The sequence below is a fragment of the Polypterus senegalus genome, chromosome 18 (assembly GCF_016835505.1).
Source record: "Polypterus senegalus isolate Bchr_013 chromosome 18, ASM1683550v1, whole genome shotgun sequence".
Classification (NCBI taxonomy): domain Eukaryota; kingdom Metazoa; phylum Chordata; class Cladistia; order Polypteriformes; family Polypteridae; genus Polypterus; species Polypterus senegalus.
The window spans coordinates 35,696,236-35,715,550 of NC_053171.1; the positions used below are offsets into that span (position 1 = coordinate 35,696,236).

At 36.7% G+C, this 19,315-nt stretch overlaps 1 protein-coding gene across 1 annotated transcript in view; it reads left to right on the forward strand.

Annotated features, from left to right (window-relative positions):
* exoc5 (exocyst complex component 5) overlaps window positions 1-16,314 on the forward strand; it is a 46,642-nt gene extending 30,328 nt beyond the window's left edge. Inside the window, exons 11-18 of the mRNA XM_039741173.1 lie at window positions 1,709-1,918; window positions 5,350-5,497; window positions 7,754-7,862; window positions 8,246-8,366; window positions 13,841-13,927; window positions 14,305-14,413; window positions 14,697-14,912; window positions 15,018-16,314. Coding sequence (XP_039597107.1) covers window positions 1,709-1,918; window positions 5,350-5,497; window positions 7,754-7,862; window positions 8,246-8,366; window positions 13,841-13,927; window positions 14,305-14,413; window positions 14,697-14,912; window positions 15,018-15,206 — 1,189 coding nt within the window. The 3' untranslated portion in view covers window positions 15,207-16,314. The remainder of the gene's footprint in view (window positions 1-1,708; window positions 1,919-5,349; window positions 5,498-7,753; window positions 7,863-8,245; window positions 8,367-13,840; window positions 13,928-14,304; window positions 14,414-14,696; window positions 14,913-15,017) is intronic.
* The last annotated feature ends 3,001 nt before the right edge of the window (window positions 16,315-19,315 follow it).

Below are 19,315 nucleotides of genomic sequence, written 5' to 3' on the forward strand. Positions count from 1 at the left end.
GTTTCTCTTATCACTACTGCGTTTTTCTGTAGGAATAGCATTCTATGGATAGTGTAAGATGCATTGGGTTTTCACTATTTCTAAAGTTTTGCATTCCTGTCAAAAAGATCATTGTTGTTCTCATCTGATGCTGGCACCTTTTGCTACTTGGCTTTAGAATCTTTTAATGCTCCTTTTGAAAAACATAAGTAAGGCTTGATTTGGGTCTTTTTTTTTATAGAATAGAATTTTTCTTGTTGTCCTCCCATACGAGCCAGATATGTGAAGCACTTGTGATATTGTCTCAATCACACAATGACCAGCCTGCCATAAAGACCTGAAGCTTTTTCAAGGTTGCATTCAGACTCTTGGTAGCCTCACTGTTTGATTACATTTTCAATGCAATTTATATTTGAATGGCACTCTTCATGGAGTACAGGCTTGGTGAATATTCTGTCTCTTTACTTGTCGGTCATCAAGTTTGGAGAGACAGTCTAACCTAAGCAAAGTCTGGGTGATGCCATACACTTTCCCCTAAATTAGGCATTGTAATCACTTTATACCCATCTCCTGACTTGTGCCTTTTCACAATTTTATTTTGAAGTTCTAGTGAGAGCACTTTACTGCCCATAGTGGGTATTTTGCTTTATAGAAACAGTTGGTTTTATTCTGAACTAACTAAAATCACCACAGGTGGGTGTCAGTTAATTTATTGTTAATGTGTTGGGAACCTGAGCAGATTTACAAATACCATGGAAAGTGTGAGTTCACTTATCCAAATAAGTTAATTGCACTTTTTAGATAATTTGCAGAATGTTTTATAACTGTGTTTTCATTTAGGTAATGTTTTGCCATTTTGGCTGAATAAAACTGGAACAAACCCTATTTATTTATTTAGGTTTTTGAGAGGTAAGGCAGCTCCTTAGAAAAACTTCAGATGTTCAGCTCTCAGAGTAATAACATTGCCTTGAACTTAAAGTTTTGAAAACTTTCTCATTAAAAAAACAGAAACTAAATAACCAAAGTAAGCTTTATGAAGTGAACTTTATGAAATACAAAGAGCAGTTTGCTAGCATGTCCATTATAGTAGCTATATCTTTTCTTTCTCATTCAGGCATATTGATAAAGTAGATCCATCTTGAAAAGAGTAACACAAAGGAACATGATTATAGGTCAGCAGAGAGGAGGAATTGTGTATTCACACTTGTTTAATAATTTGTAGAGAAAATGGGAGTTACTAATGGTCATATTCAGTGTGTTGAAACATTTGATCTTCATTCACATCCAAGGAAAATGGGGTGGTTTGGTGGTAGGACCAATTTCTTTTTTATCTGCTATCAATATGTAGTGTTAAAATTTTACTAAATAAATACTTGAACACACTTACACAGTATCTTATTGAATGCAGCTTGCAGGGAGGTCTATGTTACTCATGTAAAAGTTAAAGGGAAGAACTTGTCAGAATTCCATTGTCAAGAGAGAAAATACCCAGTGTTGGATTCTTATTTCATATATTTAAAGTTAAAATGAATACTTTTTGGTTTCTTAGCTTTATAGATTTAAAAATAGTTTTGTGTAATTTTTTTTACTGTTTTAAAAGCTGGAAGGATAGGCAACTTTAGTAATTTATTTTCTGTATAATTAGCAGTTATAAAATGTTCATTCCTGTACAGCTGCAAAAATATCCTAACTAATTTTTGTTCTATTTAAATTCATTTTTGTCTCCAAGGATGACTGCTCTGGCAAGTAAACTGACAGAATTTAACCTGGGCACAGACAAACAAACCTTCTTATCAAAACTGATTAAGAACATCTTTTCCTCTTACTTGGAAAACTACATTGACACAGAGCGAGAGTACCTAAAGAGCCGCAGTACAATGATTCTACAACGATACTATGAATCAAAGCATCATCAAAAACGTACTTTGGGAGCTGGAGGGTAAGCTATGCAAGGTTTAACTAGTCTGTCTAACTTAGTAATGTATTTTATCTTCTTGCATCCAGGATTAGGCTACTAACTTAACTGAATTTAAGTGGTGTGTTTGTTAGATACAGATGAACAGTGTGCTTATTTTCACAATGTCTAATTCTGAATGCTTTCTGCATTAAGAACATGAAGGGTATGTACATTTCTTGGTTGTAAATAAAAATCTACCCATTCCTTGTTAAAAATACTATGTTTTTAATAAAAGCCTTTTTCAAACAAGTTATCATACCTAGGTTCGTGCCTGGCTTTAGCTCATCTTAAGTGTACAGTTATTCCTTTCTTACTACTTGCATACCCTACAGTTGTGCTTGAAAGTTTGTAAACCCTTTAGAATTTTCTATATTTCTGCATAAATATGACCTAAAACATCATCATATTTTCACTCATGTCATAAAAGTAGATAAAGAGAAACCAGTTAAACAAATGAGACAAAAATATTATACTTGGTCATTTATTTATTGAGGAAAATTATCAAATATTACATATTTATAAGTGGCAAAAGTATGTGAACCTCTAGGAATAGCAGTTTGAAGGTGAAATTTGAGTCAGGTGTTTTTAATAAATGGGATGACAATCAGATGTAAGTGGGCACCCTGTGTTGTTTAAAGAACAGGGATCTATCAAAGTCTGCTCTTCACAACACGTTTGTGGAAGTGTATCATGGCATGAACAAAGGAGATTTCTGAGGACCTCAGAAAAAGAGTTGTTGATGCTCATCAGGCTGGAAAAGGTTACAAAACCTTCTGTAAAGAGTTTGGACTTCACCAATCCACAGTCAGACAGATTGTGTACAAATGGAGGAAATTCAAGACCATTGTTACCCTCCCCAGGAGTGGTTGACCAACAAAGATCACTCCAAGAGCAAGGCGTCTAATAGTCGGTGAGGACACAAAGGACCCCAGGGTAACTTCTAAGCAACTCAAGGCCTCTCTCACATTGGCTAATGTTCTTGTTCATCAGGAGAACACTGAACAACAATGGTGTACATGGCAGGGTTGCAAGGAGAAAGCCACTGCTCTCCAAAAAAAAATTGCTGGTCGTCTGCAGTTTGCTAAAGATCACGTGGATAATCCAGAAGGCTATTGGAAGAATGTTTTGTGGACAGATGAGACCAAAATAGAATTTTTTGTTTTAAATGAAAAGTGTTATGGTTGGAGAAAGGAAAACACTGCATTCCAGCATAAGAACCTTATCCCAACTGTGAAACATGGTGGTGGTAGTATCATGGTTTGGGCCTGTTTTGCTGCATCTGGGCCAGGACGGCTTGCCTTCATTGAACAATGAATTCTGAATTATATCAGAGAATTCTAAAGGAAAATGTCAGGACATCTGTCCATGAACTGAATCTCAAGAGAAGGTGGGTCATGCAGCAAGACAATGACCCTAAGCACACAAGTTGTTCTACCAAATAATGGTTAAAGAAGAATAAAGTTAATGTTTTGGAATGGCCAAGTCAAAGTCCTGACTTTAATCCAATCAAAATGTTGTGGAAAGACCTGAAGCGAGCAGTTAATGTGAGGAAACCCACCAACATCCCAGAGTTGAAGCTGTTCTGTATGGAGGAATGGGCTAAAATTCCTCCAAGCCTGTGTTCAGGAATGATCAAAAGTTACCAGAAACAATTAGTTGCAGTTATTGCTGCAAAGGGGGGGTCACACCAGATACTGAAAGCAAAGGTTCACATACTTTTGCCACAATATTCGATCATTTTCCTTAATAAATAAATGACCAAGTATAATATTTTTGTCTCATTTGTTTAACTGGTTTCTCTTTATCTACTTTTAGGACTTGAGTGAAAATCTGATGATGTTTTAGGACATATTTATGCAGAAATATAGAAAATTCTAAAGGGCTCACAAACTTTCAAGCACAACTGTATATGGCCAAAAGTATGTGGACAAGCCTCCAGCTTACTGGGTTTGGGTGCATCAGCCTTACCCATTGTTAACAGGCACATAAACACAAGCATATAACCATGCAATGTCCATTGGCAGTAGAGTGGATTATACTGAAGAGCTCAGTGACTGTAAACATGGCACTTTCCTAAGATGCCAACACCGTTACAAGTCAGCAAGTGAAATTTCTGCTCTGATTGATCTACCTGGTTAACTCAAAATACTATTATTATGCAGTGGAAGCAGTAGAATCAACAGCCACTCAGCCACAAAGTGGCAGGCCACACAGACTCACAGGGTGAGGCCACCAAGTGCTGAAGTGCATAGTAAGTAAAAATTGCATATCCTCTGTTGCGTCACTCACAACAGAGTTCTAAATTGCTTCTAGAAACAAAGTCAGCACAAGAATTGTATGTCGGGTACATCAGCTTCATGAAATAGGCACTATGTGTCATGCTAGTTGTCGGCTGGAGTGGTGTAACACTCTGGACTCTGGATCAGTAAAAATATTTCTCACGGAAGTAAAGAATTGTGCTTCTCTATGTGGCAGTCTGATGGATGAATCTAGGTTTGATGGGTGGCAAGAGAAAGCTACCTCCTAGACTGCATAGTGCCTCCTGTTAATGCTATAGCTACCAAAGTCATTTTAGACAACTGTGTACTTCCAACTTTGTGACAACAGTTTGGTGAAGGTCTTTTTCTGTTACAGAGTGACTCCGCCCCAGTGCACAAAGACTGGTCCATAAACAAATGTTTTGATGTGGAGGATCTTCAGTGGCCTGCACAGAGTCTAGACCTCAACCCTAATGAATACATTTCCTAATGCCACAAATGCTCTTTTGGCTGAATTGGCACAAATTTGCACAGACAAACTTCAAAATCTTGTGTAAAGCCTCTTCATAAGAGCGGAGGCTGTTATTGCCACTTTGGGAGGACAACTCCATATTAATACCCATGGCTTTGAATGGGATTTCCAACAAGCTCAAATAGGAGTTATGGTCAGATGCCCCCCACACCTTTTACAATATTGTGTACTTAGCTGAGTTTAAACTGTATATATTCACATTTTTCTTATTTTTCCAGTCACATCAAGGACATAATTTATCTGATGGCTGGATTGCTCAAAAATGTTCTGTAATTCCGAAATGGTTGTTGGCGTTGGCTGATTGTCTTCCCTAACGCTGATTATGGTGGTGGTGTGGCACTGCCCTTACTCAATTGTCATGACATTGCGCCACAACCCCATTTTCAGCCCTTGAATGCAGTTTTTTTTCCAAAAATAATGTTATGTTAAATTATTAGTAAAGTCCAATTGATTATTTCCAAAAATGTTAGTGGATTGTGTTTTATTTAAATTTTTTTTTTCTTAGTAACATTGTAACTTGGCACAAAGTAATTACGGATGCATGTATGGGGTAATGCTTTTGTTCCTTGATAATTTCTTTGATGTTTCTAGCTTGCTGACTTTGCCACATTTTGTCTGTGTAGTATTCAGGATCTAAAGGAACGCATTCGACAGCGCACCAACTTGCCATTGGGCCCTAGCATTGATACTCATGGGGAAACCTTTCTGTCTCAAGAAGTGGTTGTGAACCTGCTTCAAGAGACCAAACATGCCTTTGAACGCTGCCATCGGGTAAGACAACTATTTTCTTAAATTAGTACAGAAAAAAGAAAAGGGCAATGGATCAGAACCTGTGTTTGTTGTACATGTAAGCAATAATATATAAAGCAGGCAGTGTTGCCACTATTTTATAAGACATTGATGAATGTTTTTTATTGTACAGGTATGATTAATATTTTCTAGCAAATGTAGTGAAAACTGCATTTTTTTTCCAGAGAAAATCAGATGCATATAAAAATGACAAAATCATGTTTTTTTTTTTTTTTTGAATCCTTATATGCCAAGTCCATACGTGATACAGCTTGAATTCCTGAGTTCTCCAACTTAGCTGAGAAATAGTCCTTTTTTATCACTTGTATTGAGTTTCATTTGAATTGCTGTGTCATGACTTACACACTACAAATTGAAGATGTAAGACGCAACCGTGGACCTCTGCACCTTTCTCATATGGTTTAATTACAACTTCATCCTTCTGGAGAACTCACCTTACTATACATACTCTTATTTATTTTTCTCATTCCTGTCGTAATGTAGTGTCTTGCTTTTTTTGCAAAGCAAGTTACGCTGAGAGTGTTATTACCTTAGAAATGTTGTTTTGGATTGACAGCCAGCATTCAGCTGTCACAAAAATTGTGCAGTAGGTGACCCTGTCTGTCCAGTGTACTTGGGTCTATGAAAAATGAAGGTGCACTTTAAAGTAAAGCTGAACCCAGGGAGCAAAAAATTTGTTGCATTTCATCATGAGCAAGCAGGATAAGCACATTGATAGTTCTATAGAGTATGTTTCTGTCACCCTGTCCCATCATCATGAGCAAGCAGGATAAGCACATTGATAGTTCTATAGAGTATGTTTCTGTCACCCTGTCCCATCTTCATATCCTGGTAAAACACCACAAAAATCATTATCAACTCTTATAATTTCTGCCTTCTCCCAAAACCTTTTAACAGGCCAAGTAATCTAAGCAGTGCCCTGGATGGCCACTGGTCACCTTGTTCAGACATAGAATACCAGGTTGTACATTATCACATGATAGAGGCTCATAACTGTGACATATACAAATCAGCTATTTGAGAAATGGTGGAAAAACTAGCAACTATTTGCTTTGCCTTATTGAATATATTTGTCTACACTAAAATATCAAGTGGACAAACCGAAATCCAATCCTGCCAAGAACATTTTCAATAGACATATAGCATCAAAAAGCTTCTTTTACAATTTAAATACTTACTCAAAAGAAACCACACATTTAATATTGTCCAAACATTTTACATTTCTGTTGGGTATAACTATCTTCAACTCCTCCAGGTAGTGTTGTGCATATTGACTGTATATGCAAATCAGTCTTTAGGCCAAGGGCGGTTAAAGGTAATCACAGAAAAATGTGAATGCAGGAGTGTTGCAACTAATGCAGTACCATAAGCCTTTATTTTCATGGCACAAAAAAAAGCATCTTATTTTAAATGCACATTTTCTGATGATAACTGATGATAACTGTTGCTATAAATTGTCCTATTTCACCTCCCACAGTTCCTTCTGTAGCATGTTCTGCATTCAGTCCCATACATCTCTTCAGCCCCCTCCTAGACCTGCTTGTCTGAGGCATAGGTGCTGTCAAAATGATTCACTATCAGCCAATGCTTGGAAATACTAAAGAGTCAAAAGCATTTTAAAATGTTTTCCTTCTTAATTGTAACATCGCCATATGTTTAGATGCATGATAGACTTGACAGCTCTGCAATAAGTTCCATTCAATTTTTTTTTATCACAAGATGCCTTTCCTGATGCCAACGTCCCTTAACTGCTTTATATGGCATGCAAGAGTGATGAGTGATTATTCTAATCCCATGTCACTAGAGTACAAAAAAGAGCATACCTTCTTATTTTTATGGATTTTTTTCCCCAGTATGAATGACCTTCATTTCCTCCTTTTTTATGAGACAATTGAAAACTGGACTAGGGGAAGCATATACTGTGGGAGGAAAGAGTACTTGAAAGATATGGGGATTGTCAGAAGATCTGTATTTTATATCCCTTTATATGGGAGTTGTAAGAAGATCTGTATTTTATATCACTTTTCAACTACCTGAGAGCCAAAAAGCTAATTCAAGCTGGATATAAAACTTAATATATTGAAGTAAATTTGCCATTTTTTTAATATAAACCTGTGTTCTATAACATCACAAATGACAGTGAAACTGTGACATTATTATTGTATTGTAGGCTTTTGTCTTATTGACTTGGTTTCTTTTTTCCCCAACTTCTTGCAGTTGTCTGACCCTCCTGACCTCCCAAAGAATGCCTTCTCCATCTTTCTTTTGCTGGTAGACTACCTATGTGTTGATCACATTGACTATGCCCTGGAAATTGGATTGGCAGGTCTGTTTTTTGTGGAATAAATATGTGATCCTGTATTCTACTGAAACATGTTAATAATCATTCAAAACTTCTATGTTGAGATCTTTTAAGTCTGCATCTTTTTTTGACACCATGTACTTTATGGTGATCTTAACATTTCTTGTTATGTCACTGCTTTGTAAACTGAAGTTGCACTATTACAAAATTATTAATAGATAGGAAATAATTGTAATGAAATAATTTGACTCTTTAGTCAAAGTCGTTAATAGTGTTTCATACATTGTTTTTTGTGAATAAGGAACCTTAGAATTAAGTGCTTCTGAAGAATGTTTGACCAGAAGAGGGCAGTGTTTTCAAGTTAGCCCCCAGCTCTCTTAAACGTTTTTGTTTTTGTTTTTTAATAGCTATTCCCTCCGCTGACTCTAAGAATGCAAACCTGTACTTCCTGGATGTAGTACAACAAGCTAACACTATCTTCCATCTTTTTGATAAGCAGTTTAATGATCATCTCATGCCGTTGATCAGGTAAGTGAAGTAAAATAAAGTGGAATTTATATTTGGGAAATATTTTGTTTCTATTTGTTTGAACAGAATGCAGAAATGAGTATGTGCTAGAAATGTGTGCGTCAGAATTTTCTTAACTTTTTTTGTAGTTCAGTAGTTTGAGCATATTATGTCACTGTATTGTTTTTTACTTCACACATTTCACTTGCTTGAAGCTCTGTTGAGTTATTTGTTGAGCACTACCCAGAAAGTGTTAATATACAGTGGTGTAAAAAACTATTTGCCCCCTTCCTGATTTCTTATTCTTTTGCATGTTTGTCACACAAAATGTTTCTGATCATCAAACACATTTAACCATTAGTCAAATATAACACAAGTAAACACAAAATGCAGTTTTTAAATGATGGTTTTTATTATTTAGGGAGAAAAAAAATCTAAACCTACATGGCCCTGTGTGAAAAAGTAATTGCCCCTTGTTAAAAAATAACCTAACTGTGGTGTATCACACCTGAGTTCAATTTCCATAGCCACCCCCAGGCCTGATTACTGCCACACCTGTTTCAATCAAGAAATCACTTAAATAGGAGCTGCCTGACACAGAGAAGTAGACCAAAAGCACTTCAAAAGCTAGACATCATGCCAAGATCCAAAGAAATTCAGGAACAAATGAGAACAGAAGTAATTGAGATCTATCAGTCTGGTAAAGGTTATAAAGCCATTTCTAAAGCTTTGGGATTCCAGCGAACCACAGTGAGAGCCATTATCCACAAATGGCAAAAACATGGAACAGTGGTGAACCTTCCCAGGAGTGGCCGGCCGACCAAAACTACCCCAAGAGCGCAGAGACGACTCATCCGAGAGGTCACAAAAGACCCCAGTACAACGTCTCAAGAACTGCAGGCCTCACTTGCCTCAATTAAGGTCAGTGTTCACGACTCCACCATAAGAAAGAGACTGGGCAAAAACGGCCTGCATGGCAGATTTCCAAGACACAAACCACTGTTAAGCAAAAGAACATTAGGGCTCGTCTCAATTTTGCTAAGAAACATCTCAATGATTGCCAAGACTTTTGGGAAAATACCTTGTGGACTGATGAGACAAAAGTTGAACTTTTTGGAAGGCAAATGTCCCGTTACATCTGGCGTAAAAGGAACACAGCATTTCAGAAAAGAACATCATACCAACAGTAAAATATGGTGGTGGTAGTGTGATGGTCTGGGGTTGTTTTGCTGCTTCAGGACCTGGAAGGCTTGCTGTGATAGATGGAACCATGAATTCTACTGTCTACCAAAAATCCTGAAGGAGAATGTCCGGCCATCTGTTCGTCAACTCAAGCTGAAGTGATCTTGGGTGCTGCAACAGGACAATGACCCAAAACACACCAGCAAATCCACCTCTGAATGGCTGAAGAAAAACAAAATGAAGACTTTGGAGTGGCCTAGTCAAAGTCCTGACCTGAATCCAATTGAGATGCTATGGCATGACCTTAAAAAGGCGGTTCATGCTAGAAAACCTTCAAATAAAGCTGAATTACAACAATTCTGCCAAGATGAGTGGGCCAAAATTCCTCCAGAGCGCTGTAAAAGACTCATTGCAAGGTATCGCAAACGCTTGATTGCAGTTATTGCTGCTAAGGGTGGCCCAACCAGTTATTAGGTTCAGGGGGCAATTACTTTTTCACACAGGGCCATGTAGGTTTGGATTTTTTCTCCCTAAATAATTAAAACCATCATTTAAAAACTGCATTTTGTGTTTACTTGTGTTATATTTGACTAATGGTTAAATGTGTTTGATGATCATAAACATTTTGTGTGACAAACATGCAAAAGAATAAGAAATCAGGAAGGGGGCAAATAGTTTTTCACACCACTGTATTCTCTAAAAAGACTTATTTAGCTGCAGAATTATTTTTTGACATCCTTTTGTTGTAGAGTGAATTCTGTTATGTTTTCTTTAATTTTGAATATGAGCTTTTTACTGGAAGATAAAAAACTTTTATAGACTATTCTTTTATATTAAATTAAATATACTTGTGATGTTCACATTTAAAAAAACAAAACAAAAAACAAATCAGGGTTGTGGGGGCTCGTTGTGCTATTGATAAATATATTCCAGAATGAATATTTATTCTCCTGGTTTGGTGTTATTTTGACACTGCTGAGAAAAAACAATTGTATATTAAAACTTTCTATTAGCAGTATTGTAGATGTGATTCAATTTTTAATACTTTTCATTTTGTCAGATACCTATTACACTTCTGTATATCCCTTATGACTGACAGGGAGTCTCTGCTTCTCAGAGCAGTGTGCTCTTACCATCCCACCATCTTCCCAAATTGACCCACTGCTGTGAACTGCTATTACAACTCTCTTAGAACTGTCAAAGGTAGAAAAGCACAAACCGGTTAGTCAGTGATTACAACTGGCTGACTTTCCTTTATAATAAGCGACTGGCCCATTTAGTTATTATTTCCTAGTTCTTTTTTCCATTTACAGTCTGACCCAAGTTCTTGTCTAATACCAGAGTATTATTGTATATGCAAAAACAAAACAAAGACAATTTATCTTGCGGATATGTAGAAGTAACAGTAGTAGTAGATTGCAAAAAATTAGGCAGAGTTTAATTACAAGCAGTAATAAGTGATGAATTCTGAATTTCTTTGGAATGACAACACCTATCCCACATCCTAAAATGTGTAACTGCAGGGTGTTATTGTGTTTTAAAGTAGCTGGATAGTTCTTGCTATTTGTAGCATATAGAAAATCATACCTTTACCATTTTCCTTCTATTCCCAACTAGGGAAGAGTTTTATGGAATTAGTATCTTGGCATTTTTTCAAAGGCATTGAATATATTAATTGAACTTCATATTATTTGCCTGATTCTTCTCCATTAACATTTTGTAGTGTAAAAGAATGTAGTGGACAGCAACTACATAGCTAGTGCCTTTCAGAATCCTGTAACCTAAATGGTGACAAGTATACAGTGCATCCGGAAAGTATTCACAGTGCATCACTTTTTCCACATTTTGTTATGTTACAGCCTTATTCCAAAATGGATTAAATTCATTTTTTTCCTCAGAATTCTACACACAACAACAATGCTGTGAATACTTATGTACATGTGATTTCTCAGTGTTTTTATTTTTAATAAATTTGCAAAAACCTCAAGTAAACTTTTTTCACGTTGTCATTATGGGGTGTTGTGTGTATAATTCTGAGGAAAAAAATTAAGTTAATCCATTTTGGAATAAGGCTGTAACATAACAAAATGTGGAAAAGTGATGCACTTTGAATACTTTCCGGATGCACTGTAAAGGAAACATTATATTTAACTGATTATTTATTGTACTTAGCTTTTTAAGCATTGATTGATTTTTATCAATAAAGGCAAGTTGATTTTATAAATTAAGTCAGCTCACTCATCTGGTTATACCAAGGTCAAGGAAAGAATCCCATCCAGGTAATTAAGGCCTTGTCTCTGTTCAGTCAGTTATGGATCAGTGTATAATTCATGTGCATTCAAAGCTTGATTAGTATATATACAGTCATAGGAAAATGTTTGGGAACCCCTTTCAGCCTGCTTAATCATTTACTCTACTTTCAACAAAAAAGATAACAGTGGTATGTCTCATTTCCTAGGAACATCTGAGTACTGGGGTGTTTTCCGAACAAAGATTTTTAGTGACGTAGTATTTAGTTGCATGAAATTAAATCAAATGTGAAAAACTGGCTGTGCAAAAATTTGGGTCCCCTTGTAATTTTGCTGATTTAAATGCATGTAACTGCTCAATACTGATTACTTGCAACACCAAATTGGTTGGATTAGCTTGTTAAGCCTTGAACTTCATAGATAGGTATGTCCAATCATGAGAAATGTTATTTAAGGTGGTCATTTGCAACTTGTGCTTCCCTCTGACTCTCCTCTGAAGAGTGATAGCATCGGATCCTCAAAACAACTCTCAAAAGATCTGAAAACAAAGATTGTTCAGATATCATGGTTTAGGGGAAGGCTACAAAAAGCTATCTCAGTGGTTTAAACTGTCAGTTTCAACTTTAAGGAATGGAAACAGGAAATGGAAGGCCACAAGCACAGTTGCTGTTAAATACATGTCTGGCATGCCAAGAAAACTACAGGAGCGGTATATGCGCAGGATTGTGAGAATGGTTACAGACAACCCACAGATCACCTCCAAAGACCTGCAAGAACATCTTGCTGCAGATGGTGTATCTGTAAATTATTCTACAATTCAGCACAATTTGCACAAAGAACATCTGTATGGCAGGGTGATGAGAAAGAAGCCCTTTCTGCACTCGTGCCACAAACAGAGTCACTTGTTGTATGCAAATGCTCATTTAGACAAGCCAGTTCATTTTGGAACAAAGTGCTTTGGACTGATGAGACAAAAATGGAGTTATTTGGTCATTACAAAAAGTGCTCTGCATGGCAGAAGAAGAACACCGCATTCCAAGAAAAATACTTGCTATGTGCTGTCAAATTTGGTGGAGGTTCCATCATGCTGTGGGACTGTATGGCTAGTTCAGGGACTGGGGCCCTTGTTAAAGTCGAGGGTCGAATGAATTCAACCCAGTATCAACAAATTCTTCAGAATAATGTTCAAGCATCAGTCACAAAGTTGAAGTTACGCAGGAGTTGGATATTCCAACAAGACAATGACCCAAAACACAGTTCGAAATCTACAAAGGCATTTGTGCAGAGGGAGAAGTACAATGTTCTGGAATGGTCACAGTCCCCTAACTTGAATATCATCGGGATATCAATGGGATGATACGAAGCAAGCTGTCCATGCTCAGCAGCCATCAAATTTAACTGAATTAGACAGATTTTGTATGGAAGAATGGTCAAAAATACCTCCATCCAGAATTCAGACCCTAATCAAAGGCAATAGGAGGCGTCTAGAGGCTGTTATATTTGCAAAAGGAAGCTCAACTAAGTATTGATGTAATATCTCTGTTCGGGTGCCCAAATTTATGCACCTGCCTAATTTTATTGTGATGCAAATTGCATATTTTTTGTTAATCCAATAAATTTAAAAGTTCAGCCAGTGATAAACAAAAATCCAAAGAATTAAGAGGGGTTCCCAAACTTTTTCATATGACTGTATTATTTGGATTCTAGTATAAAATCATCTTAATATTTTGTATTGTGTACACTGATAATGAAATGCAGTGTTTCAATCAGTTAATGAAGTGTGTTTTTTTATTTAATTTTGATTGTTAGCCAACTTAACTTTAAGTGAACTCAGGAGAAAGTAATGTTATGTGAATTGTTTTCCAGTATATAATAACAATTCTCTAGATTTCTGCAGTCGCAATCGTCTATAATTTTTAACCTAATTTTTATTATCATAAATTGGCTGCAGATGCTGTGAGGCTTTCCTTTCAGCAGGTGTTTTGGTGTAGATATATAAATAATGCTGGAATTAAGAGATACTTGTCATTAATACACTTCAGTATTATTCTTTGTGTTATCCAGCTCTTCTCCAAAACTCACAGAGTGTTTGCACAAGAAAAAGGAGGTCATTGAGCAGATGGAAGTCAAGTTGGACACAGGAATTGACAGGTCAGTTATTAACCCAGAGGGTCTGTAAGATACGTGAGCATTTCTAGTATTATTAGGTAGAAATGCTATACCTGGGCACACATGGAAACTTCCACTTCTCAAACTTTGTTTTGATTAGTTTATCCTTCATATTAGCCTTTATGTTAATATGTAATATTTTGACTGCACATGGCTATCTAGGGTAAAAGGGTTTTACTAGACTTGTCTGCCCATTATTCTTTATAGTAAACAAAAAAGATTAAGCTTTTAATCTGTCGCCATTTGCAGTGTTCATAGAAAGGACTGTAACGTATTTCATCTTTTGAAATATATTCACTGTAGTGTACAATGCAAATTAAAGAAGCAATATTCCAAATGTACCCTTGTTACCTATCCAGGACATTGAACTGCATGGTAGGACAGATGAAGCATATACTTGCTACTGAGCAGAAAAAGACTGACTTCAAACCAGAGGACGAGAATAATGTAATGATCCAGTATACTAATGTAAGTATTCTGGTCCTAGCCGTTATGTCCTTTCACCTGGGATCAGGACTGAAGATTCCAGGGCTTTAAGGTTAAAGAACTTCATGCATATGTGAAGTCTCAGAGTGAGAGGCAATGACAAAAATAAGAAATATATTTAATTTAACTAGATAGTGTGACCTTGTGGCTAAGGTATTGAACCAAAAGGCTGATATTTCAGTGTGATGTTTGCTTTCAAGAGTTTCTGTATAAAATGTATCTAAAGGTTTTTTTTTTCCTCTTGATTTTGTAAATTTCATTTCAGGCCTGTGCCAAGGTATGCGCCTATGTAAACAAACAGGTGGAGCGGGTCCGTAATTCAATGGATGGGAAGAATATAGACACAGTGCTCACTGAACTTGGAGTGCGCTTCCACCGACTGATCCATGAACACCTCCAGCAGTTTACATACAGCTCCATGGGTGGCATGCTGGCCATTTGTGATGTTGCAGAATATCGCCGTTGTGCCAAGGAGTTTAAGGTATATTGGGGAACAGAGGATGAAGGCCTTACCAGTTTCTGCCTGATGATAGTTACTGTTTTCAGTTTCAAATTAAGAAAACATACGTCTTCCTCTTTCCTCTAGGTGCCACTAGTGTTGCAGCTGTTTGACACCCTCCATGCGTTGTGTAATCTCCTAGTTGTTGCCCCTGACAACTTGAAACAGGTCTGTTCTGGAGACCAGCTCACCAATTTGGATCGAAACTTACTCCATGGCTTTGTGCAGCTGAGGGCAGACTACAGATCGGCAAGACTGGGCAGGCACTTCAGCTAACAAAACAGACAGCAACTGCTAAATATTGGCAATTATTGTGATCAGCGCATTAACTGGATATCTACACTATTAGCCTTCCAAAGGTGTGGAGTTGACTCCTTACTTTTAGGTGTCTTTCAGCTGTTAAGATGTCCAGCCAGTAAAGAGTGAAACTTGGCAAAACACTAAGTGGCTTTCAGCTTATGCCTGGATGAGACAGTTCAGCACAATTCCAGCTTTGCAGTATACATTAAAAGTAAACAGACTATTTGTTATCCAAAACACTTAGCCAATCATTTGTAAGTATGTTTTTGAAGATTTGTCTCCTTTCATATCCCAATTTAAATCTACTTTCTAAATTCTTAACAAATGAGTATGAGTTTTTTTTTGTCTTTTTGTTCTTTGTTTATTAACATAGCCTGGCTTATGAAAATATTTGATTCAGAGATAGTTTTCTGATATTTAACCTAATTTTTCACAAAGCTCATAGTAAATGTGGCTTTTTTTGTGTAACACAGGAGCCCTGCTTCCACCTCAATGCCAAACCTGCAAAGTTAAATGGCACATTTAACATTGGTTTAGATAACTTATTGTCAATTAATTTAGGGAAAAAACTCTTACTTTTCAGAATAAGCCAGTGAACTGTTTATGAGCGCATGTTCTTCTGTTTAACAGGAGAGTTTTCACATTTTAGTCCTGTGAGGCTTACCGAGCAGTCAGTTGGGATTGACCATCCAGTGGACGAAGCATGTCTAACCCTCAGCCTTTTAAGACTTAAGATGCTTAGTTGTGTAAACCTCTTTGCTGGGCAAAGGACAAAGAAATGCCGAGAGTGTTTCTGCATGAATTTCAAATGGAAAGGATTTGGTGAGCTGCAGATTGTTGTAATTGAAGCACTGTTCAGTAAGCTGTACCATATAACAAAATGTGATGGCACAACATAAAATGTACTGTATGTGCTCAAGCTGGCATATAGTAAATGTTTTCATAGAGGCAAGAGAGTGGTGATGTCAAACATGTTGAATCATCTGCTGTTCTATCAGTTTGTACTCTCCATATTCCAGAGTTGTGGGTGGACAATAATACAGACATCAACTCCCAAATAAACAAAATATTTTGTAAAAATCTATTTATTCTCTGAAGATCTCAATTTCTCACCCAGTCAGTCAGGGAATGTGTTGTGTGACCTTTATGGTATAGGTTTGATGAACTGGATATGAATACATCAAGCCTACATCTTCTCTGAAGTGCTTGGTTACGCAGATCACTAGGCATATATAAATTAGCTTTTTGCATTTTCAGTCATTTTTAGTATCCAGTTGCAGGTTATTTGGGCATTGAAATATTCAAAATGGGAAAGAAAACTTTAATACATGCAAAAATATTTATATTTTTGATGATGCAAGAAGTTATCAGTGTTGCATATGGTAAAATGTATACTAATTTTATGTTTTTTTTATTATCAACACTTTATTTCATAGTATTTCTAAAGTAATTCCAGTGTGATAGCCTAGTTAAGGACATCTTGTACTGCTTGAAAAATTTCCATTTTCCTGTCACAGAAAGATGATTCAAAAATCAACAGATACTGTTTTAATTTACTGGTAAAGTACACAATTAAAAATTGTATATAAGCTCTGTGAAATTACATGTCCAAAGTGAAGATGTTTCGAGCTCAGTGTGCTGTATTTCAAACTTATCAATCCCTACCTACTCAAACAGTGGCAAAGCCAGGTTTTTATCTTCAGGTTTTTTTGTATTGATCAAAAAAGAAAACATTTGACCATTTTGTTCAAAGTCTTGAAATATGGTGGAGAATTCCATTTCAAGTTGTTGAACATACTGAATGATGCCATGGTGGTTAACAAGCTGATGTGATAACCACGCCCTCAAACGACTGAAATAAAAGCTTTCCAATTTGATTTTCACAAGACAATTCTATAATTTTCACCAGAAATGCCTTCCACGCGTCAAATAAAGCTAACAGTTTGGCCTGCACATTTTAACTACAAATTTAGTATATCGAGAGTATGTTGTCTTGTAATGTTCATTAAAAACATAACTTTTATTAGCCATCACTCAACCTCTAGCTCTGGGGAGTTCAAACCCTTCATTTCTAAATACATGCAGATCACGTAAAATCACTCATCAAACTGCTCAAAACCCTTTCTGCCAGTGCGCCATCTCAAAGGGCAGTGGAGATTCAAATCCTTGTGAACACTGTTCATCTCCTGCAGTAGCAATAGAAACTGTTGTTAGGTTAATGGTGAGTGAGTGATAAGAAAATTAACTGTTTTAACAACTGTGTCTATAACAGCGGTCAAATCAAACCTCTGTATTTTGATAAATTAATATTCATGTTGAATAATGGAATTGAACCTCATGACTGATCCAATTAACTAACTATCCCTTGCTGTTTCTCCACCATGACAGGGGCACAGTTTGTTGTAATGACAAATATTTTTTCATGCCTATACCTCTTCTTTCAGAATGGTCAGTAAAAGCTCTTGCCACATCATCAACTTTAGTAGACGTGAAATGTCCTTGATATCCACATTTTTGTACACAGCCTCACTGAAGACTGGTACATCTGTCTGTGCAAATAATTGTTGGAAATGGTGCTTTCTGCCATTTTGAAAATCTTCCTTTCTACAGTTCTTGCTAAAATGGGCAAATCTTTAATTCTGGAAACAATTTTTTTTCTTTGTTTGGCAATTAATCAAATAAAACCTCTGCACTGCTTAGGAAGGCATCTTTTCTGGTACTCTGTCTCTAAATGGTTTTTCAATTTTGTCCATACATTCTGAACATTTGTCCATAGCTGCCTTCTGCCACCTGAGTTTAAACATTGCATAGGGGTTTGAACGCGTCTTTGCTTTTCATATTTTATTACTGCTGTTGTGCTAAAGTACACTCTGTCTGCATGATGCTTGAATTGCTTCTCATGCTTTGTTTCGGAGTAACATTGTACATTTGATGTTCAGCACATGAAACATTTTCAAAATACAGTACAAAGTACATGTGCTCAATTTCCTTTCACAGCAGAACCAAACTCTTTTGTCTACCCAGGTTGAAAAGAATGACTGCTGCACTCACTTGCCTACCATTTTGCACTGTATTTCCATAGGCCATGTCAGTTAGATGGTTTTAGCAACTGTTGCCACTGCTGTTGTGTGTGCGGCTGCTCATTGAGAAGTTCACGCATGCGGAATTTTGCTCTTAAGCGTTATTTTTTATTTTCTGATTTTTTTTTAAATTTTATTTTATAATGACTATAATAAACTTTGATGATACTACAGACTAATTAATTTCACTACAGTTTTAATGAGAAATGTGAAATAATTTTGTAGACCTCAATATGCTAGATGGCACTGAAAATGGCATTGAATGCCTTAGTTTGCTGACCCCTGTTTCCGGCTCATGCTGACTACCTGTTTGAGTCTGCTGGATCTGGCCAGGTGCCACTTTGTCCATCTGAGGCACCTTATTACCAGTGGCAATCAGTTGAGTGCTATGTATCTCTTCATACCATAGGGTCAGGAACACAAGGACTTAATTGACATGAAATGCCTACAAGATCTGTTGCTGAACTGTAGACCCAAGTCCACAGGAACTCATATGACTGACCCCATTTCAAGGAATATGAGTCCCAAAGTTAGAAATATTGCCAGATGATCTAACTGTACTGGAGTTTTCTTAGTCACTCTCCCCCCCAAACAGGGAAACAAAAAATGGGGGTGTTATTGAGCCAGTGGTATGGAGACAGAAGTAAGGAGTACATAAGGTAAGCTGTACTGTGTTTTCTGTCACATAATAATACAACTGCTGTGTAGTTTATGTATTTTAGTATATAATTAGTTTTCATTGCACTAAAGGTTGGGAATGTGTTGCCTGTTGGACAGATGTGCGAGTTGGAATCTTCTGTACTCTATAAAGAAGACAATCCCTACTAATAAAGTCCAGTTTCTTCCCAGCTTCAGTGTTGCACATATCATGGTCCTTGTTAGCTCCAAAATGAAGCTGTATGAGTTGGTGTGTAAATGCTTGATTTGGATTGTCTAGATTGTGTTTATGTTGCTCGTTTTGAAGTTACAAGGATTATTCACAAATCAGATTATCTCCCTGTGTTG